General features: G+C 39.1%; 1 protein-coding gene across 1 annotated transcript in view; it reads right to left on the bottom strand.

The window, feature by feature from the left end:
- Nucleotides 1–22,912, bottom strand: part of LOC149949445 (uncharacterized) — an 87,981-nt gene that overhangs the window by 2,149 nt on the left and 62,920 nt on the right. The window contains exons 2-29 of the mRNA XM_090167793.1: nt 7,646–7,702; nt 6,340–6,474; nt 6,239–6,283; nt 6,116–6,178; nt 5,979–6,059; nt 5,692–5,910; nt 5,527–5,622; nt 5,409–5,462; nt 5,282–5,344; nt 5,061–5,213; nt 4,775–4,994; nt 4,535–4,711; nt 4,264–4,473; nt 4,097–4,194; nt 3,820–4,032; nt 3,577–3,745; nt 3,115–3,425; nt 2,907–3,057; nt 2,733–2,846; nt 2,504–2,674; nt 2,343–2,432; nt 2,115–2,276; nt 1,871–2,056; nt 1,678–1,811; nt 1,248–1,605; nt 1,001–1,186; nt 807–937; nt 55–646 (exon numbers count right to left, since the gene is read on the bottom strand). Coding sequence (XP_090023919.1) covers nt 55–646; nt 807–937; nt 1,001–1,186; nt 1,248–1,605; nt 1,678–1,811; nt 1,871–2,056; nt 2,115–2,276; nt 2,343–2,432; nt 2,504–2,674; nt 2,733–2,846; nt 2,907–3,057; nt 3,115–3,425; nt 3,577–3,745; nt 3,820–4,032; nt 4,097–4,194; nt 4,264–4,473; nt 4,535–4,711; nt 4,775–4,994; nt 5,061–5,213; nt 5,282–5,344; nt 5,409–5,462; nt 5,527–5,622; nt 5,692–5,910; nt 5,979–6,059; nt 6,116–6,178; nt 6,239–6,283; nt 6,340–6,474; nt 7,646–7,702 — 4,639 coding nt within the window. The remainder of the gene's footprint in view (nt 1–54; nt 647–806; nt 938–1,000; nt 1,187–1,247; nt 1,606–1,677; nt 1,812–1,870; nt 2,057–2,114; nt 2,277–2,342; nt 2,433–2,503; nt 2,675–2,732; nt 2,847–2,906; nt 3,058–3,114; nt 3,426–3,576; nt 3,746–3,819; nt 4,033–4,096; nt 4,195–4,263; nt 4,474–4,534; nt 4,712–4,774; nt 4,995–5,060; nt 5,214–5,281; nt 5,345–5,408; nt 5,463–5,526; nt 5,623–5,691; nt 5,911–5,978; nt 6,060–6,115; nt 6,179–6,238; nt 6,284–6,339; nt 6,475–7,645; nt 7,703–22,912) is intronic.

The following is a 22,912-nucleotide window of genomic DNA, read 5'->3' as shown; positions in this document are numbered from 1 at the left end:
TGGCGATGAAACCAACGGAACGCGTCTACTTCGAAACGAAACAAAGACTCGTACCTAAATCCTGGCCGTGAGATCTTTCGTTTCCTTGAATGTATAGGAGAGAGTAACCCGTCCACATTGGAATAGCCCCAGCAGGACAGTCCGGTATGCTGACCTGTTGGCTGTGTCTGGTGAAGAAGTAGCCTCTAGAAGGGGCAGGGGCACCGGGTCGACCCGCCGGTCCCGGTTCACCGGGGTATCCATTCGCGCCCGGCAAACCTTCCATTCCATCCAGCCCTCTATCCCCGTATTGTCCTTTAGGTCCTGAACCACCGTTGTAGCCAGGTCCACCTTCGAATCCAGGATCACCGGGTAGACCGGCAAAACCATCTTGACCAGAACTTCCCATAGAGCCTCTTCTACCGACAGGTCCCACCGGCCCCGGATAGCCTGGGTCTCCAGTTGGTCCCGGAAATAGTGTACTAGGTTGGGGTGAAGGATCACCGCGAGTGCCTTTAAGACCTGGAAAACCGGGCATTCCCGTAGACCCAGGGTAGCCGTCTGGGCCTTGGTCACCGATTTCGCCCTTAAGGCCGGTAAACCCTGGCTGGCCATCGTTTCCTCTGTCGCCTTTCAGTCCGGGAAAACCGGGCATTCCGTCAAAACCCTGTTATAGAAAAAGGAACAATTTTTACGCACTCGTGTGCCAAATGTAAAGGTTGAGTTCCGCATAGAATTCTTCAGTTTGGGAGGATACCAGGTATCTTTGATTAAGAGCCCCAAGAACCACGATACATAACTGGTTTGTTTTGTGGTAATAAACTTACAGGAGAGCCATCAGGTCCAGGTAAGCCGGGTGTGGTGTAACCAGGGCTACCCTCATCGCCCTGTAAGCCTGGCAATCCTGACATTCCTGGTAGACCATCTTGGCCGCGTAAGCCAGGAAGCCCGTAAGATCCTGAAAAGATGCGATCATTGTTAAAGACGCTTAGCAAGTAGGAATTCGAGAAATAACATTTACCACTTAGTCCCGGTCGACCAGGTGCTCCAACTTCGCCTTTCGGTCCATCAGTGCTGAAACCGGGATATCCTTTCGGTCCAGGGTAGCCATTCAAACCCGGATTTCCGGATTCTCCTTTAGGACCCGGATATCCGGGTAGCCCATCCAAACCTGGCAGACCCGAAGACCCCGGCTCACCTTTGATTCCTTCAATTAAACATTGGGTGTAAAATTTCGTGATGACTAATGATTTGTAGGCGTGAATTACCTGATCCAGGCCTGCCTTCGAGGCCAGGGTACCCAATCGGGCCGGGAATACCCTTGGCTCCCGCCCTTCCCGGTGATCCGGAACGTCCAGAGAAACCCGATTCTCCCGGTTCTCCCTTCAATCCTGGGAAGCCTGCAAATCCTGATTCTCCTTTACGACCCAAGGGTCCCGCGTATCCAGGTCCGCCAGGATTTCCTCGTTCCCCTTTGGAGCCTGATAGCCCTGGTGTGCCTGGCTGTCCAGAATTTCCAACATCTCCTTTTATGCCCGGCATTCCGTTTAAGCCGGGAGTGCCCCCTAATCCAGCGTCGCCGGGATTGCCATTAAGACCCGGAAATCCGGGAAATCCAAAGTCACCCTAATGAAATTACTCATAATTTCTAACCAAAAATCCAAATGCTTTTAGTATGTGAAATTAAGTTCTAATTACTTTTTCACCAGAAACACCTGGAAGCCCGGGGAAACCGGATTCACCCTTTCGACCTTGAAAACCAGGCATCCCATCAATTCCAGGAAGACCGGGAAAACCATCGTAACCCAGGTCTCCAGTTGGTCCATTGATACCTAAACAAAACGTTAAATACGTTTCTTTAATGGCCTTCAACTACGTAGAACATCTTTACCATTTTGTCCGTAATCCCCCGGCAGTCCTTTATCTCCTGGAAATCCACTCATTCCAGTCAGACCTGGTAAACCAGGTTGACCCTTTATACCGGACGGCGCACCGTAGCTGAAGCCATCGTTACCCTTGTCGCCCTTGAAGCCGTTTAAGCCAGGTGGTCCTGCAAGACCCGGTTCACCTGGGAATCCTGGAAAGACATAAACGCATGTAGATATTGCAAATTATTTGTTGGAAATTTAAATTACCAGGAAGGCCATCGTCTCCTCTTTCGCCAGGGAGTCCGGTTGGTGAGGGATCACCCTGAGCGCCTTTAGGTCCGGGATATCCGTTTTCGCCGGGCTCACCGGAATAACCGCTTTGACCATATTGACCTGGCAAACCATCTAGACCTCTATCGCCCTTTTCACCTATCATTATAGTTAAAGAAAATTAAATTCAATCTTATTAATGTTCTGGTGTGAAAACTCTCGAACCAGGATATCCAACGAGTCCCACTTGTCCTGGGACGCCAGGTAAGCCCGGATTCCCATCAAATCCAACATCACCGAGGTTTCCTTTGATGCCTGCATTAATTATATAATCAAATTTAGAATCAAAATTTTATCTGTTTAGAAAACACAGCGCTGGTGCCAACCTGGAAAACCCGGAATTCCCGCCCTGCCTGGTCCGCCCGGTGTTCCATCTTGTCCCGCTAAGCCCGTGAGACCAGGGGCACCACTGAATCCACTGTCGCCAGGCTCCCCTTTGTAACCCGGTTCCCCGTCAAAACCAAATGCACCGTCCGGGCCCTGGTTACCGGGAATTCCTAGAAAAATGACATTTTTCAAACATTCGTCTTTTGGATAAAGCTTCGCCCTACTTACCTTCTTTTCCAGGCAAACCTGGATAGCCTACGGGGCCAGTGTAACCTATTACCAACTCTCCCGGCTCACCCTTACGGCCTCGGTAACCGGGAAGACCCGCGAAACCATTGTCGCCTAAAAAAATATTTTTATTTAAAAATGAGGTTATAACGTTTATCGTTACCTTATATTCACCTGGTTCTCCCGAAAAACCCGGCAAGCCAGCGTCCCCTGGTTGTCCTTGTCCTCCTGGATATCCCGAATCGCCCGGCACTCCCTTACTTCCTGGAGTTCCGGGTCGACCCGGATTACCGACCGATGAAATGCCGTTTTCGCCAGGAGTACCCTACAAAAAAATGGTCCTATTTCTCGAAAACATTGAATGATCAGTTGAAGTTATTACTTTTTCCCCAGGTATGCCAGAAATTCCATCCGAGCCTCTTCGTCCTCGCGACCCTCTGGAACCAGGCCCTCCTCTATCTCCTGGAATACCAGGGTATCCTTTGTAGCCTGGATCACCTCTCAAGGAATATCCGGGTCGGCCTCCTTCGCCCTTGCCTCCCCTTAGCCCTGGAAGGCCATCAGATCCTGGGGGTCCTTCGGGACCCTGGTCGCCGGGACGTCCGTTCACACCAGGAAAACCTCGAGGACCCGGTGGTCCTACCAATCCTTTCAGATTTAACTTGCCAACGTCGAAGAAATCTCCAGGCTCGCCTGAAATACATTATAATCTGAGTACCAACTTTCTCAACTATCGGTATAGTAAATCTAAGGGTAAGTTATATAATAACTTTAACAAGTAAATCCATAATCGTGCATAACCGTCTCTAATCACTAATTTCGTATAAAAAATAACTAAGTTTACCCATATCTCCACTAAGACCGTCTCGGCCGGAGTATCCATCGTCGCCAGGGTAGCCTTTTGGACCAGCAGGGGCGAAAAGAATTTCACCTGTAGCTCCTTTCGGGCCAACTGGTCCTCGAGGGCCCGGTAAACCGTCAAACCCAGGCTGACCCGGCTCACCAAAATCACCCTATTCAAAATGAAACGCGATTTCGTTAATAAAAACGGAACGTCTCGCTCGTAGTTGGCGCGTTGATAACATACTCGTTCACCCTTTGGTCCTGGTAAGCCTTGAAATCCTGGGGATCCGGGTCTGCCTCTAACTCCCGGAACTCCCGGTGGCCCGTTGAATCCGTCTCTGCCACTCTCGCCCTTGTCGCCAAGCGGCGGCGGACGTCCGCCTTTCATGATGATCAAGTCGCCCATTTCTCCTTTGGCACCGAATCTTCCTTCGACGCCACTCGCGCCTGGCCTTCCCTGAGAAAGCGAAAGGGTTTTGTGAACATGAAGATCGTGAAACAAACAGTAAATAATCCCTTACCAGAATGCCTTTGGCTCCAGGTCTGCCCTCCAAACCCTTCTCTCCTTTCCTGCCGCTGTATCCCGGTGGCCCCGTAAACCCTGGGGGACCCGGGGGCCCTTTAATATAATAAAAATAGGTTAAATCGTATCGTTTAGGCGTCAACTCCAAATGTCATTTTTACAAACCCGTTCTTCCTTCGTCACCGGGTGCTCCTTTCGTGCCTGATAATCCCGGTGGGCAGTAGCCGCAGTCGTCACCCCTGATACCCTTATCTCCAAATATGCCGTCCGGCCCGGGAGCCCCGGGAATTCCAGGTTCCCCGGGGTATCCAGGAAGGCCCGGATTACCAGGCGGACCAGATTTTCGGACGGCTATACCGGAAGAACCTTTTTCGCCTGGAAATATTTTGGGATTAGAAAACGTTCGTTTTACGCGAAAAAGTCTTAAGAAACTTACCGGGATATCCCGGGTCGCCTCTTGGACCTGGTAGACCTGGGAACCCATCGACACCGTCTCTTCCCGATGTACCCAGTGGCCCTTCTACTGTCAAACCGGGTAGTCCTTTATCACCGGTAATTCCTTGAAATCCTTGAGGCCCGGGCAATCCTCTGGTTCCGTCCATTCCGGGAAAACCTAAAATAGGCTTCGGTTAGATCACGCGGATACCCTTGAATCATATCGTTGGACGCGACTTACCATCTTCGCCAGGCTCTCCTTTAAAACTTAAGCCAATTTTTCCGGGTGGTCCTTCGAGACCGGGAGGTCCTGGGGCCCCTGGGTGCCCTCGATAGCCACCAGCCCCTCTAGCGCCTTTGAGGCCATCAGGGCCTGGATAACCACGCTCTCCTGGCGTCCCCTGAGGTCCTCTGGGTCCCGGTACAGCTTCTCCAACGGGTACGGTAATACCTAAAGGACCCTATTAAATACAGAGAGTAGCCGCTATTAGTTTTTATCCTAGCAAAAGTTGTTCCTTAAACTTTACTTGAGATCCTTGGGTTCCTTGTTGACCGGGTCTTCCATCTTCTCCTCGAAGTCCCTTAAATCCATCTTGACCATTGAGTCCGTTGTAACCTGGCTCGCCTTTCTGAGCTTTTTCACCCGCGGCACCGGCGTAACCGTCTTTGCCACGTTTACCCTAATCAAATGAAGACCGCTTCTCAGTTTCTTTACTATTCAGAATATTCGAAGAAATTATAGAATTACCCTCGGTCCTTCATCACCCCTGTCGCCTTTGTCACCTTTTGGTCCAAAAATACCTTTCAGTCCCTATATTAAATCGCGTTTCCATTAAATCATCAAACAGTCAGGAGTCAAAAGTAAAAAGCATTACCCTGTCACCGTCTCGGCCATCGAAACCACGGAAACCTTTTTCGCCTTTCACACCCTAATGACGGAAAACAGATTATAGTCCGGATATCTGACCAACGAGTATAATTTGCAAGCGTTACTTTAGGCCCATCCGTCTCGATCGGAGGTTTGACTTGTTCTTCGGACTTTCCCGGCTGACCTGGTGGTCCAGTATCTCCCTCTGGCCCTAAGGAACCCTATGAAAAACAAACGTTCGTTAATCGGAAACCGATCATTCTAAACCGTAATAATCGATAAAAACCTACCTTTCGCCCCTTGGGACCTCGGACGGCGTCTCCCGGAATACCAGCGTCGCCAGGGTCGCCTTGTGGACCTATAAACCCTTGAAGGCCAGTATATCCGTAATAACCCTTTTCCCCTGGAAAACCCGGATTCCCTTGAAGGCCAGGCAGCCCCTCTCGTCCCGAGTCGCCGAGGTCACCGACGGTACCTATCGAGTTGATTCCGCCTTCACCCGGATCACCCTGTCGATAAAATGGAAAGCGTCATTTCGACGAGCTCATTTGAAGGAAGAACTCATTTGTAAACTCACCCTTGGTCCAAAATTTCCTGGTAACCCGGGAGGTCCCCTGGGACCGGGATACCCAGGGGTGCCCGCGATACCTGGTCGTCCCTGAAATTGTACATTGTTAAAATCACTCAGAGTGGAGATAAAAGCGACCAACTCACGTCACTTCCGTTGCAGCCTTGGTACCCTTGCTCTCCGAGCGCGCCATCCATTCCGGGAAGTCCCTATATTGAAATTATTTGATTTAAAATACATTCCTGTCCATGGAAACATTTGAAACTTACGGGAATTCCAGCGATTCCGGTGAAACCGGGCACTCCCGATTCTCCCTGTAATTGCCAAGTGATTAGAACCTTCACTCCGAAAGCAACGAGCTATGTCTTACCCGAATCCCCTTGGGTCCGTAACCACCTTCCTCGCCAATCTTGCCCTTTTCGCCATATTGACCAGTAGGACCTTCGGGTCCGATATCACCAGGGACTCCGGGTGGGCCCTGTAACCCCGTTATGCCAGGGAAACCCTGCGAAGATTGGAATACATTTATGATTATACTTATTCTAGGTGGTTTCTTTTCACTTGTTCCGAGATTTCGGAGTAGGGCAAGAAGGGTAAAGCTATGACGTCATTTTACTCCGATTCTGTGCAGTGGCGAATAGTTCGAGTCGGAGTAAAAACGTTTTTACAAAATGGCTGCCTTTGGCCTTTTTAGCCGGTAAATTCTGGCTAGCAGACAACAAAATCCAATTTACTCCTTTACACCCTTTTTCAGAAGAAGTAAAAAGAGTAGCATTAATATTCCGGAACAAGCGAATAGTTTATGGGGCAGAATAATTCTCATCCCCGGAACAGCCGAATAAAACGTCTTAGGGTAAAAAGAGTACACTTTTAGTCCGAGAACAGACGAAAAGAAACCACCTAATAACGATTATACGGTACCAAAAGTAGTCAACGACTGTTCATTTATTCGGTTCAAAACTGCCGTACAATTTGTCTTAGGCTGGGCTTTAAGGTTAAGTTTGACCGTGGTTTCATTCGTGTCGATAGAAATCTATGGGTCATTTTACCGACCAGTTTCAACTAATGTGTAACAGTAAAAAGTGACCACGAAAATTATCGTTTTGTTTGAAACCTAATACTAATTAGTAAACTGTCTGTTTAGAGTAGGGTTAGCTTTTGCGTTGGCCACGGACGACGACACAAACGGAAATGGACCACGTAGATAAAGTTGAAAAATCTAATGGTCCATCAAAATTAGATCCATAAGATAAAAACACATTCGTTAGCGAGTTTATTTTGCCCCTCGGTAAGCAATTGGTCTATAGCCTTATCAAGAATACGATTCTCGGGCGGAGCATTTTGTAAATAAAGGGCGCGAGTAATACACTAAACAGGAGTCAATTAAGAGGATTTTGGTTTTTCTTCGGCGAGTGGGGGACTTATTATTTAAGTACCGGGGATGATTTCATTCACGATCTGCCTCATTTCGGAAGTTGCTTTAATAAAAGCAGGCCCGAGTCGAGGAGGAATTTCTGGTTGAAATAAGTTCTCGGTGCGCGCCATTGCGGTTGTTTAAAAAACATGACGGCAAATTGTACAAAAGAGTGGCCTTATGCCAAGAGGTTAATATTTACTTTGGTACTTATTTATGGCACGAGCCACTTAAGACGTAAAGAGGGAGAAGCTGTACTCACTGGAGGGCCCTGGTCTCCTGGACAGATGCAATTCTGAGTCACGCATCCTTTACAGGCCTGTAAGAAAGAAAAAAAACCCCTTCATTAGTACAGCCCTCTTAAAATAGTCAGTCAGCCTCGGAAAAGGCGAAAGCCTATCATTGAGTAGGAAACATCAACGACTGATTAGACGGTGTTTATTTAAAAAGCTTAAATATACACTAGGGGACTTGTTATTCAAAAAGCCATTACAAACTCCGGGGTTGAATAAACAGTCGAGGAATTAATTCCCTTCGCGAAAAAAAGCTTCAGCCCGATTTTAGTCACGTACATATTTTAATCATCTTCACTTTAGTTTTAGTTTTAAATTTAAAATAAATAAGGCTTCTTAGAATTATTGACTATATTCCGCCTTAAATTTGGAAAAACTAATCATTCACTCTGTTCCATTCTTGTTTTAAATGAAAACTCTTGTGCACTTTTTAAATTTCGTTTGAAAGTATCAAATTAAGTTAAGAAATTAGCCCATAAAATTTTATATTTTGCATCTTTAAAGGGAATATAACCTCCGGTATTTGTTGTGGAACACCAAAGTTTTCAGCTCTATCCGCTCTTGCCTTTGGATTTAGAAATGTTTTACGCCCAATCTAGTTCCATTTTGCAAATCGGATTCGAACTTTTTAAGTTATTGAAGAAATAGTGACGATGAAAACATGAACATTAACCCTAATTTAATTTTTAAGTGAAACAAGAGCAATTAAATGAAATTAGAGATAATTTTCATGTTTTTCGTCATCACAATTTCTTCTTCTCACCTCGCCTTATTTTTAAACTGTGAACATTTTTAAAATCTCTGAAAAGCAAACCAGACACGAATTGTGAGAAGTAAAAAATAACGCTAGTATTAAATATAATAAAATCGTTATGTAATAAACGTTTAAGGTTTCAAAGTGTCGTTAAAATCCAAATAGTTCCGCTAACGAAAAAAGCCGCGAGAAACATATGAAACTCGATCCAACGACCATAAGGAAATGCGGATATCTGTTTCTGCGAAACACCAACGCCAATCGCGTCAAGAAAAAATAATGTGGTGAGAGTCATAAAACACTTTTACAAATAAAACACAGAACGACTTGAAAGTATCAAATGAAGTTGAGAAATTAGCCCATATATTTCACCGAGTCTAACGCTTATAATAAAAAAAACCTCCTTTAATTTAATAAATATCTTAAGCCTAATTTAACATCTTCCCTAATCGTAAATTTAATAATAAAAGTCTTAAGCTCTTGTTAGTTCCCGTTAATAAATTTACGCAAAAGGCACTTTTTTCGGTAAGCCTTGGTCGTAAGGAAACAATAGGGGGCCAATTTTCGTAATTAATCAAAAAGGTGGTTTCCCTCAAATTTAGGGTTATGGCTTTTTGCGTTAACGCTGTTTTTTTTTTAGCTGACTTAATTCTAGAAAAATGCGTTTTAATCGGCGCCGGTAGTTGGATAGGGGCCTCGAGAGAGGCGCTGAGTGTGTTCATTTTTTTTTCTTCTACGGGCGGATTGCTTTTATTGAGTCATTACGAAACTAGCGGCCTCTTTCCACGAAGTGGAGAAACTGAAAAACAACGGTGCCTTTGCTCTTTAAAGATTTCCGCTTCGCATTTTTTCGTCTTAATTAAATTAATGGCGTTTAAGCTTTGTACATTCTACGCCGTAAACCGTTCGTCGATTAATTATTAAGTGGAGTTTGCCAAAAAAAACTGGTCATTCTCACGGTTTAATTTAATTAGGGAATTCATAGAGGTTTAGTTGGTACTCTTAAACGTGTACGTGAAGGCGGGGCAAACGTTTAGAATAATGATTAAAAATTGAGAATCAAAATAATTTTTCTTTGATGAAGTTGACAAAATGGTCATTTGTTGTTCGAATGTTTTTTTTTCGTGTTTTTATTTTTTAGTCTTTGCACGCAATTCCTTTAAGATTTAAGGGCTTTTTGATATTTGAAAAGTTCCGATGATATTTGAAAGATGCCTTTGATATTTGAAAGACCTCTTTGCGGTTTGAAATCTTCCTTCGCGAATTTCCAGTTCCATTTGCTAGTTGAAATGTACTCTTACTATATGAAAAGTTCCTTTGCTATTTAAAGTTTAGTTTGTTATTTGAAAAATCCCGTTGCGAGTTGAAAGGTACCAAGCTATTGCAAAGTTCCATTGCTGTTTCAAAGATCTCTTTGTTATTTGAAAAGTGAATTTGCTATTTGAAAAGTTTAGTTTGCTATGTGAAAAGTGTATTTGCTATTTGGAAAGTTTAGTTTGCTATTTGAAAAGTGTATTTGCTATATGAAAAGTGTATTTGCTATTTCAAGTTTATTTTGCTACTTGAAAGGTACCAAGCTTTGTTATTGCAAAGTTCCATTGCTATTTCAAAGATCACTTTGCTATTTGAAAAGTGTATTTTCTATTTAAAGTTTAGTTTGCTATTTGAAAGGTCCCTTTGCGAGTTGAAACGTCCATTTGCTATTCGAAAGGTCCCTTTGCGAGTTGAAAGGTCCCTTTGCTATTTGAAAGGTCCCTTTGAGAGTTGAAACGTCCCTTTGCTATTTGAAAGGTCCCTTTGTGAGTTGAAAGGTCCATTTGCTATTTGAAACGTCCCTTTGCTATTTGAAAGGTCCCTTTGCTATTTGAAAGGTCCCTTTGCTATTTAAAACGTCCCTTTGCGAGTTAAAACGACCCTTTGCTATTTGAAACATCCCTATGCTATTTTATAGGTCCCTTTGCTATATGAAAGGTCCCTTTGTAGCTGGCAATAATTAAAATCAAGTTGTAACGTGTACTAGCAGACGATTTTCGGTTTAGAATACGCCCCATTTAAATCTTCTCGTTCGCCTTAGAAAACTTTCAATATTCGATCATTTATGTCTGGGGTTCTTTACGAATGGAAAGTGTCCCGCCGAATTTCTGATTAATCGCGCTCTTAATTTGAGAAAATGACCTTTGCTGGTTGTTCCACGAAATAAGTCTTCATCCACGCCTCATTAGTGTAGGTGTTCATTTCTTTTTCTAAGCTAGGAAATGAAAAGCGTTAGGAAGTCAAAGCATCGGGTGACGTAGGACTCGCGAAGACCGCGGAATACTGCTATATTTGGGTCGTATAAACAAACCGCGTAGAATATCAAAAGAGTCGATTTATATCTTCGTTAACCGCGTCAATAATCAAAACGAGAACCCGTTGATAGCTTCGTCCCTGACAGATTGTACCCCATCCTGCGCTTTCCCCGGCGCTGTTTCTAAGCCTTCTGATTTTTATTTGGTATCATTTTTCAGAGAGCGGCTTTCGTCTTCAAAAGGGCGCGCGGAGAAATCTTTGATTACACCAATGATGGTAGATAAGGACATTTTTAATTTAATTTTGGTCCTTGAAGAAGGGAAAGTTTAAGAGTGCGTAATAAAGAGGAATGTGGAACCAGAGTGAAAAACTGAAAGATTACCATCTGCCTCCACCGAAAGCACCCGCGTTGAAATTTCAACTATTTCATCTGCGAATTTTCAAAGTTGCGTTTCGCTAGAAAATTAATTATTAACCTATCACAAACGTTATTTTTGATCACGATTAAAATTTTATTTATTACTAAGAATAGTAATAGCCATCTTTAGGACTTTATTATTGGGATGACTGCGTTAAAACTGAAGTGGTGGGAAACCGATTTCGGATTGGTCACGAGGGTAATTAATAAATCTCATTAGCGTAGGCTAGACCTATTGAGGTTAATGCATTTATGACTAAGCCCAAACAATGTCAAACTCCAGATTGAGCTGATATTTAACAGTAATTTCCCGTTTATTATTTATTTGGCCAACATTTAAACATATAGCCATGACAACACCAGATTGAGATGATATTTTCCCATTTATTTATAATAGCAATTCATATTATATTTAAACTTAAACGTAATTAAATAGAATAAGATAAAGTGAAATATAAGATTCCTATAAAAGTACTTAAAAATTGAAACAAATGCGTGGGAAAATTAATTTGCATAGAGCCCCTGGAAGGCAACTGTTTGAAAAGTCAGCGTGTACTGCGGGTAAGCCTACCGTAGCTTATGGTATTTTATTTCCCAAGGCTTATTATATATTTTTGAGGGACCTTATTCTAACCATTTCGTTAGCGATAACGTTCGATTCATTGAAATTGCATAAGAGAATCGATGGCTGACATCAGAGAGAATGTCAACCGATATTCAATTCAACAATTTCGATCGTTAGTCTTGTAATTGTTCTTCACTAATATGTGTTTCTATAAAATACGGGAGGTCAAGTGTAAATGTTTTTTACGTCACTATAGCTGTAAAGTTATTGATGATGAATCGATAAAGATCTTGGAATTTGAAGTCAACGTGCGAAACACGCGTGCCAATGAAGTACTGTTAATTTTTTAATTATTTTTTATTTTATGGAAACATATTGGATACTTCAAAATTCTTAGTTTAATTTATGTTTTAAAAAATTTTTGAACTTGATACTGTTTAAAATGTTAATTTTATTTATTTCATTATTTTCAAAAATATTTGTTTCTGTTAGGTGAAACAAATGTTTTTATTATTATTATCGTTATCCATTGTTATCGATCATTATCCATTAAAATTGCAGTTGCTGTAGATCGTTATTAACTAAAATTACATTTGTTATCGATCGTTATTCATTAAAATTGCATTGGTTGTCGATCATTATCGATCGTTCTTCATTAAAATTGCATTGGTTGTCGATCATTATCGATCGTTTTCCATTAAAATTATATTTGTTGTCGATCGTTATGCATTAAAATTACATTGGTGGTCGATCGTTATCCATTACAATTTCAATGGTTGTCGATCGTTATCGATCGTTATCCATTGAAATTACATTTGTTGTCGATCGTTATGCATTAAAATTACATTGGTGGTCGATCGTTATCCATTAAAATTTCAATGGTTGTCGATCGTTATCGATCGTTATCCATTGAAATTACATTTGTTGTTGATCGTTATGAATTAAAATTACATTGGTGATCGATCGTTATCCATTAAAATTTCAATGGTTGTCGATCGTTATCCATTGAAATTACATTTGTTGTCGATCGTTATGCATTAAAATTACATTGGTGGTCGATCGTTATCCATTAAAATTTCAATGGTTGTCGATCGTTATCGATCGTTATCCATTGAAATTATATTTGTTGTCGATCGTTATGCATTAAAATTACATTGGTGGTCGATCGTTATCCATTAAAATTTCAATGGTTGTCGATCGTTATCGATCGTTATCCATTTAAATTACATTTGTTGTCGGTCGCTATCCATTAAAATTTCAATGGTTGTCGATCGTTATCGATCGTTATCCATTGAAATTACATTTGTTGTCGATCGTTATGCATTAAAATTACATTGGTGGTCGATCGTTATCCATTAAAATTTCATTGGTTGTCGATCGTTATCGATCGTTATCCATTGTCATTACATTTGTTGTCGATCGTTATGCATTAAAATTACATTGGTGGTCGATCGTTATCCATTAAAATTTCAATGGTTGTCGATCGTTGTCGATTGTTATCCATTGAAATTACAGCATCTTTAAAAGTTATGGTTGTGTTAGAATGATGTTTCAGAGAAGATTTGCACGCCATAATTTAGGATAACTTACATTGTTAGAAGTACATACAAATAGTTTTAGAGTTTGTAACATTTTCTGAAGCTTTAGAAATCTAGAGTTTATGTGGGATATCGAAAGAAAATTTATTTATACAAGATCCGAATTTGTAACAGTTTAACGTAGAAGGAGAAGAAACGTTAACGGGCAAAAAAAAAAGAAAACCTGGATTTGTTAGCTTTGAAAAGCGTTTCAAAAGCGAAGCATTTTTGACGATGCGCAGAAAAATGTCTTTAGCAAATAAACAAAGAATCCCGAAGGAAAGTTTTAAAGCGAGGATAAACTTAGAAAATGTCGCGGGAAGGAACCACCTGTGAAAACTAACTAGTTGAAGAGAGCGCCGAGTGAAGACAGACAGGCGAATAAGGAACCACATTTCTTCGTCATAATTCTTGTTTAGTCTACGGTAGGTATAAAAATAATTTCTTCAGGCAGTAAGAAGATCAAAAATTCTAAATTAAACGGATTAGTGCCGAATTTCAAAAACATCTAACTGGATTAGAGCCTCATTTTAAAAGCATCTAACTGGATTAGAGCCTCATTTTAAAAACATCTAACTGGATTAGAGCCTCATTTCAAAAGCATCTAACCGGATTAGAGCTTCATTTCAAAAACATCTAACCGGATTAGAGCCTCATTTCAAAAGCATCTAACCGGATTAGAGCTTCATTTCAAAAGCATCTAACTGGATTAGAGCCTCATTTTAAAAGCATCTAACTGGACTAGAGCCTCATTTTAAAAGCATCTAACCGGATTAGAGCTTCATTTCAAAAACATCTAACCGGATTAGAGCCTCATTTCAAAAGCATCTAACTGGATTAGATCCTAATTTCAAAAGAATCTAGCCGGATTAGAGCCTCATTTCAAAAGCATCTAACTGGATTAGATCCTAATTTCAAAAGAATCTAGCCGGATTAGATCCTAATTTCAAAAGAATCTAGCCGGACTAGAGCCTAATTTCAAAAGAATCTAGCCGGATTAGTGCCTCATTTTAAAAGCATCTAACTGGATTAGAGCCTCATTTTAAAAGCATCTAACTGGATTAGATCCCAATTTCAAAAGAATCTAGCTGGATTAGAGCCTCATTTTAAAAGCATCTAACTGGATTAGATCCCAATTTCAAAAGAATCTAGCTGGATTAGAGCCTCATTTTAAAAGCATCTAACTGGATTAAATCCCAATTTCAAAAGAATCTAGCCGGATTAGAGCCTAATTTCAAAAGAATCTAGCCGGATTAGTGCCTCATTTCAAATACATTAAACGTTTTAGTGCCACATCTCAAAACCACCAAACCTAATTAGAACCTAATCAAAGCAGCTCAAATTTGAAAGTCCTCTAAGCAGATTAGCACCTAATTTTAAAACATGTAAACTGAAACGCTTATTTTCAAAACCATCTATCCGGAAGCCTTAATTTCCAACCAACTAACGGGAAGCACTTTCATTTGAAAACCATTGAATCGAAAACCGAAATTTTCAAAATATTCCAAACGTCACTACCCAAACAAAAGCGTCTAATTTCCAAACAATGAAATCGAAACTACGTTACCGGGACCGACAAATTTCAAAACAATCTAACCGGAACTACACGAATAAGAAGGGCAAAAATACAAGTGTTGAAAAACAACAATTCGCGAATAGCTCAAAAGAAAACAAGTCTGCCAAGCTATAATAAGCGTTTCACACAGACATTCGGCATTTAAAAACCGCAATTAGTTTTGGAAAGACTAAAATCACTTGTATGGCCAAATAATAATAATTATAACCCTCTACAGTAATCATTTTTCCACCGCAGAAATATAAACAAAAGGAAAGAGCAGCATTTAAGGAAACGACGCGGAAACAAATCCCAGGGGGGCAGTTTTGGGGGGGGGGGGGGGCAATATTTACTGTACCACTTCGGATGGCGATAAAGCCCACCACCGGAAAAGGAAAAGACGCATCAATAATAGCTTTTTGAAGAAGCCATTAGCGCCATTAGTAACAGACGCACGGCTAAAGCTCCCCACTCCATCTAGCGGACAGAAAATGACGCACACGCAAAAAAAACACACAAAACAAAAATGGCTTTCCCGATTTTCCGATAGATGGAGAGAGTGACTGGCTTATCGGCAAACCGAAGTAAAATCCCGCTCTTGCAGGTGCGTGGGGGGACGAGTCGAAAAACACAATGAAAAATAGTGATAACGAGCCAAAAATGGATTTTAAAAAGAAATAAAACGTACAGATGACTCAAAAACCGGGGGGTGTAAGGGGGCTTTATCGTGTTTTGAAATAAATATAAAAAATGGTTCTTTTAATAAATGGAGATGTACTGGGAAGAGAAATCGTATCGCTTCAGGCAGAAGTACTTATCTACCTTGGCTAGTTTTTTTATGTGCAAAATTTATTCATTGAAAAACGCTTGTCGGTCCTAAGGGAGTATTTCAAAGGGGGATTTTTAAGGTCCAAATTTTTGATGGTATTAATAATTCCCAAGTTAACGCGGGTATGAATATTCAAATATTTCATAAAAGGTTTCATCAAAAATAAATGTATTGAACGCTACTCAGGCTTCGAAAATGCGATAACAGGGTTGCCACGATGTTTTCGGATTTAAATTTCCTGATTTATTCCTTACCATTTTTAAAGATTTTCTTTTGCCTTTTTAAAGCTAAAATTAGTCAATTTAATTTTTTTATCGGAGGTTAATGAATTTAATTCAGAATATGTTTTTTGTATAAAGGTAATTCTTTAGGCTAAGTTTTAACTAAAGAACATTTTACAAACTTAATTTTTTTACAGATCAAAATTTCCACGTAAATTTAAATTCCCTGACTTTTTTCAAAAATTATAGAACTATAGAGTGCCAGCAGCTTGAAACCCTGCGACGTCACCAATGTTAAACGTCTATTGAGAAAAAACGCGAGTTTACATGACAACCATTACGGAAGCTACGGCTGTGACGTCACTAACTTTTAAAAAACGCATCAACTGCTAGCACTCTATTTTATAACTATACGACTTTTCCCTTGTTACTTACTGGAAGCTAGGAACAACAAACACAGCACCCCACACAAGGAGAACGTAACCCGTCAAAAGTCGTGGATTTTCTTGCGTACATTTTTCATTGGCTAGACGCTATAGCGCCTGCTGCCGTCGGAAGGGGAAAATTATCAAATTGTCTTCCCCCCCTCCCGTAAGACGTTCAGCGTAAAGGTTCGTCCAATGAAACTGGTACACAACACTGCGTTAGCGTGTTTAAAGGCTAGCTGCGTTCTCCTTGTGTTTGTTGCTCCTAGCTGGAAGTAATGCTTACAATTTTGCACAATCGAAAACCTTCGTAAGTAAGAAAACGAAATAACATCGGCGTCATTTAAACATAAGTAACATAATACCAATAAGTATGAAAATCAGGAAAATTTATCACCGAACTGATTCTCAGATGTATTGCATGTCCAATCATGATTTAATTCAGCACAGAACCACCTAGTGTCTAAACTATGCTATAATTTCCATCACGAAAATGGCTTGGCCCAAAGTCCAAATTTTATCAAATCGAAATAAAGAAGAATTTTATTCAGTATAAGTCGATAAAAATTTAAAAAATTCGTTCTAAATTTCGATCAAAGTCCAATTTGGTTCTGCCCAATTTTTTATATTATCAAATTAATAACTTAGGCTCTGCTAATACCCAAGGCACCACTCAGGCCCTAAAAGGCACCACTCAGGCCCTAAGCACCTAGCGACTTTTAATACCTTTAATTCAGGTGTCCGAAAGCCCTTCATGTCACGCGAGCCAACAGCTCCCGACACTCGATATTACCGCTAACCCCAACAAGTTTTTACGGAAAGGGAAACCGTAGGTCTCGGGAAAACCCCCTTTAAGGGGGAAGAATACAGTAAAAACCTCTTTTTCGTTCAAGCTGAACGTTTCTGTTTCAACAATTAAATAATTGAATTATGTTTTTCTTATTAGGCTGAACCTTCCTCTAGTGCTTAAAATAATTTTGATAATTCTAATATTAATAGTTAACGAGATATAAGGTCCTAACTAAAGGGTAGTTTGGGCACCTTGCCCAACTTGTTAAAACGTAATAGCTTAATTATTTTAAAATTTAAAATTGACAAAAATATTTTAGTCACTAAAAAAGAGGCTGTTTTACACTGAAATATTAATTTTATAAGTTAAAATACAAAATTAAAAGAGTTCAGCTTGAAATAGCGTGAAAGTATACAATGGCCACAGTAGTCTTCCCCCTTAACAAGTGGGGAGAACACTTGCAAACTCAACACGAAAGGAGTTGTACCCAGGTTTCAACCCAGTTGCTATAGCTTCAAAGACGAAATAGTTAACCACTCAACCATTTTTATGAGTCATCTGTGAATGGTAAGCCCTCTTAAGAATAATTTTAAGTGTCATGTTTATTGTTCCAGTGCCTATTTTAAGATTTTTTTAAAACAACCCAAAATTAAGAAACATAGGTGTTTCTATAAAATACGGGAGGTCATGTGACAATGTTTGGCCTACGTCACTTAGCTGTAGCTCTTGACGGTATACAGCACGCGCTGCAGTCGCGAGAACCATCGGAATCTGAAACCCGCGTGAAAACCTCACGTGTATATAAAGCACTTTCGCTCATGACGCTAATAAAACCATTTTATATTTCTGATTTTTATTGTTTTATTTTATAGAAACACCTATTAGGATAAGATTGGTAATTTTGTCCCTTTTGCTAAAATTCATTTTTCCAAACAATTTAACCACTACCCAAAAGAAAACATCCAGACTGAAAATTTTGGGTAGTACTCAATTTTAGAACCATCTAAATACGGCAGAACTACCGACTAAACTAGGCCCTACAGGGATTGTTCGTAGTAATATACGAATGCCTTAACTAATGAGGAAGATAAGATAACGCAAAACTCGCGTGTCCCGAAGTTGAGCTTATTTCACGATAATTATGATTTTTCAAATAATAAAGTAACAAGCCTATGTTTAGAGGTCGGGGACGGTTAATCATTATTCATGTTGATTGTTGAAATATTTTGTTTTCGGGGAAAAATGTAAACAAAGAAATTTACCGGTTAATATTTAATAAAATGATTAAAAAACATGTATTATTCGTAAAATTTGAGCTTTTTATCGAAAAAAGCGTCGTTTTTCCGATTAATTTTACAAATTTATCAAAATATTAATCGGATAATAAAGAAATATAAATTTCTTGATCAAAACTTTTTACGAATAATTTTGAGAGCTTTATCTATTGAATAAAAGTTAACCATCCCCGACCTCTACCTATGTTTTTCTCTTAAACCGAATCAGTGAAAAATCCATTGATTTCATCAGTGGTGGGGGCCTTCTGTTGGTGGGGGCCCATAGGCCAATGCCTAATGCCTAAAGTAGGCCTAGTCCTTAATCCGGCACTGGAGCTACCTAATGAATGAGACTAAATAGTAAGTTCCCTTCACTATTGAATAACACGAACGGGGAAAAAATATTTCTTTTTTCGTCCGATAGATGGAAGTAGCTCCAGGTTTCGAAGTCGAAGCTTCGTCTCTTTGTGAACAGAGAGAGAGAGAGGAAGAGGCACGTAGTCGGAGGATGGGAGGAAACGCATTTCCTAAAATAGGCAACAGAAAAACGATAACCCGGAAGCCCAAGAGGCAGGGAGGGAGGGATGGGAATCCGCTTGGAGCAGGGGAGTAAATTGCTTTCGGAAAGTGCAGCAAATGGAACTGAGCTTATAGCGAGTCGGAACACTAAGAACGTCCGCATCTGGAACCGGCGAATTGGACTTACATAAACACCCCGGCATTTACTTAATCACGCCGCGAACCCAACAAAGCGATCTCGATACAATAGGCGTTTCCTAGTAAATATGACGAACCCTACCCTAACCCGTTTATATATTGGCAGACTAACTCGCTAGTATCGATAGAAGACGCTATAACTTTGTCTACGAAGAACTACAAAAGCTTTTTATATGGTACTTGAAAAAGGGTGATTACGTCAACTATATGATCGTTAATTATAAATTATTATGTATAGTAAGGTCACTTCTAACAATTAAAATCCAGAATTATTGATACTTAAATAATAATCATTAGACCTTATTTTTAAATAAATAATAAATAACATAATTAATTCTAAGTACGTAAGGGGGAAGAAAATATAGATATAACACCACGAAGAAGCTAATTCCTACAAAAAACTTGTATATTTCTTTTGTATCTAAATAGTCTATTGTATTTATGTATCACGTTTAGAGATCGGCGTTGGAATAAGAAATAATCCAATTATTTATTTTTATTCATAACCGCAACTTATACAAAAAATATACGAAAAAAATCGATTATTTTTGCATGTTAAATCGTTGTTTATTCGTATAAAATGTTCATAAAAAAACAATTAACTCAACTTTTTATGGTTAATCAAAATTTTGCCGGTTAATTTATTCGTTCCGCCGACCTCTAATCACGTTATACTTTACGCGGTATACAAATCACTGGTGCTATCAGATGCAAAGAGTTAAAATTTTTACTTTTCTTAAGCAATAAGAAAAAAAGAAAATCAACTTGAAACTTTCGCTCAACCATTTTTATAGCAAACAAAACTGATACTTATGGTAATTACGTTACTTATGATAAACTTAAATAACTTACCAAACAAAATGCATTAAGTCATACACTAGAAAGCAAATAGATGAAAAATTTCAACGATACATATAGCCATAAGTAAAACAATAAATAAAAGTATGGCACTACCTATTGTTTTAATGCTAATTTCCTAACCGAACCTTTTTTCGACACTGACACTCTCGCCAAGCTCCGACCTGGACTCGCACTCGAACTGAGTAGCGTGTTATCGTCCTTTGTAGTAATTTATTTCGACTTAAGCATATTTAGACACTAGGGGGCTCTGTGCTGAGATATAAATCTAAATTTCGCATTGTATTGTAACCCAGCCACCTGAATAATTGGCTTTAAAAGTTAGTTGATGACTTAGGCCTAAGGTGGTGCCTTGGGTATTAGCCTAGCTTAATAGCCTAACGGAATCAGTTCAGAGATAATTTCTGTTAAATGTCATACTTATCGTTATTACGCTACTTACGATATAGCCCAATAACAAAAGAAAATTGAAATAAGGAAGTAAAAATAAACAAGTTTCCGGTATCTAAAAATAGCACGTTCTGTTATTCGAGTTGGAATGGCGAGAAAATATTTCCGGAACTTTTGATATTACATCGAGCGTCTGTTGTTTGGCTAAGAAAATGAAACGGAACTGGATGCATCGATCTCTTAAGCGTTCGCTCATATTTGTATAGATGTTTTGCGGAGACAGCGAAGTTGGCGGAGACGGACGTTGGAACCCCCGGGGGTGGGGGGCCATCGAAAGAAGAAGTTAGCGCGCGCGGCAGTGTTTGGGGGTGGTTAAAGGAACCAGAAGAAATTGGATTTTTGGCTGGAAGAAGACGGAAGATGGGGTGCGGATGGAAGGCCAAGAGCGGATGAGGAGGATGCAGGAGGACCAAGAGCAGGATGCAGGAGGACCAAGAGGAGATGGCTGCCCGATGGAGAAGAAATGATTCATTAGAGACCGTTCGTCCACGAACATTATTGACATTGGTCGAACTATTGTTTTCGCTTGGAAGGACCATTTTCAATTAATCGTGTGTCTTTGTTTTTTTAAGCGGAAAAGTTGGCCACATTGTTTCGTCTAAAATAATATTATTAAGAAATACCATGTTTTCAAAGCTAAATAAATATTTTTCTTACGAGCAACTTAATACGAAAGTATTCTTATTTTAATGAAATATATTTTCCGATTACCAAATAATTATTATTATTATGATCAATAAATAAGATAAGTCTTTTCGAAGGAAAATAAATATTTTTCTTTCAATAAATTTAATATGCAAATATTCTTATTTTAATAAATTTTTTAACTACATTTTCCGTCTAAATAGAACTGATAATTTTAGGAAAAGATAAAAATAAGAAATACTGTTTATTCAAAGCAATATAGATATTTATCTTTCAGTAAATTTAATATGAAAATATTCTTGTTTCAGTCAATTTTCCGTCAAAATAAAAATGATAATTTTTAACCAAAGGCAAAAAAAATGAAATTTCGTCTATTCAAAGCAAAATAGATATTTATATTTCAATGAATTTAATGCGTAAAAATTGTCATTTTAATCAATTTTATAGCAACATTTTCCGTCTAAATAGAACTGATAATTTTTAGCCAAAGTTAAAAAATTTGAAATTTGGTCTATTCAAAGCAAAATAGATATTTATCTTACAATGAATTTAATACGTAAATATTGTAATTTTAAATAATTTTATAGCTACATTTTTCGTCTTATTAAAACTGATAATGTTTAGTTGAAGGTAAATAATAAGAAATTTCGTTTATTCAAAGCAAAATAAATATTTATTTTTCGATACACTTAAAAAATAAGAGATTTTGTCTTTTCGAAGCAAAATAAATATTTATTTTTCGTTAAACTTAATACGAAAATATTCTTATTTTAATCTATTTTATAACTTCATTTTCCGTCTAAAAAGAAATTTTTAGCAACGATAAAAAAAAACAAAAAATACCGTCTTTTCAAAGTAAAATAAATATAAAACTTAATACGAAAATATTCTTATTTGAATCAGTTTTATAGCTACACGAATAGAAAAATAAATTCCATTTTCGATGGAACAAATAAAAATAACCCTCGTAAATAGAATAAAATCGTCGCATTCCAGGAATTCTATTCTGTAAAAATCCAAAATGACAAATAAAATCTAGATCCGTCAAAAATGGCAATGCGGAGAAGGGGCGATTATTGGCCCATGATCAAACTATAGATAATATAAGTTAAATTTTCAGTAGTGGCAGTATGTTACGCTATATAATTTGAGTCAAATTATAAACTAAATGCTTAAGCGGACGACAAATATATGTTTATTTTTGGTGCTCAATGCTTAAATTGGCACCATCGGCCGCGTGTCGAAGCATTTCATTAAAATCACTAACGTCGGCATTACAGACCGCCATGATTTTGAATTGGTTCCATACTATCGATAGTTTGGGGTAGGTACACTTGTTCGAATTTCAATCGTCCGAACGGTGGAACAAAGGTTCGAATTTCATTCGTCCGAACCGCCGGAAAAAAAATTCAATTGTTCGAATTGGATAACTTGTTTGTTTCATTCGTCCGAATTCTGTCACTAAATTAGTATTTCTTATTGCTCTTTTTTTGGTCCGGATTTTTTTCGGCAAGAATAAAAAATAAAAAACTACATTGTAAATATCGTTGTTTGTTCAAGTTGTTTTTTCTTAATTGCTGCTTTATCTGTATATTGTATATTTTACTTCATATTAGGTTAGGTTAGGTTCACGTTAATGTTACTATTTTCTTATATTAACAATATTAAAAAAAAACAACCAATTCCTAATGTTCGAAAAAACCGACAAACAATTATTCGAACAAATGAAATTCGCCAGTAAAGTTAACATAAATTGAACGACTAAATCACCAACAAAAGTTGTGATAAATTTTTCGGGCAAATGAAATACGTTTTCGGACATACGATTCTGTTTTCCGGCATTCGGACAAATGCTCATTCGAACATTTG

Source organism: Leiobunum rupestre, chromosome 3 (assembly GCF_980474605.1).
Source record: "Leiobunum rupestre chromosome 3, qqLeiRupe1.1.hap1, whole genome shotgun sequence".
Lineage (NCBI taxonomy): Eukaryota > Metazoa > Arthropoda > Arachnida > Opiliones > Sclerosomatidae > Leiobunum > Leiobunum rupestre.
This window is presented reverse-complemented; position numbering and strand designations above follow the sequence as displayed.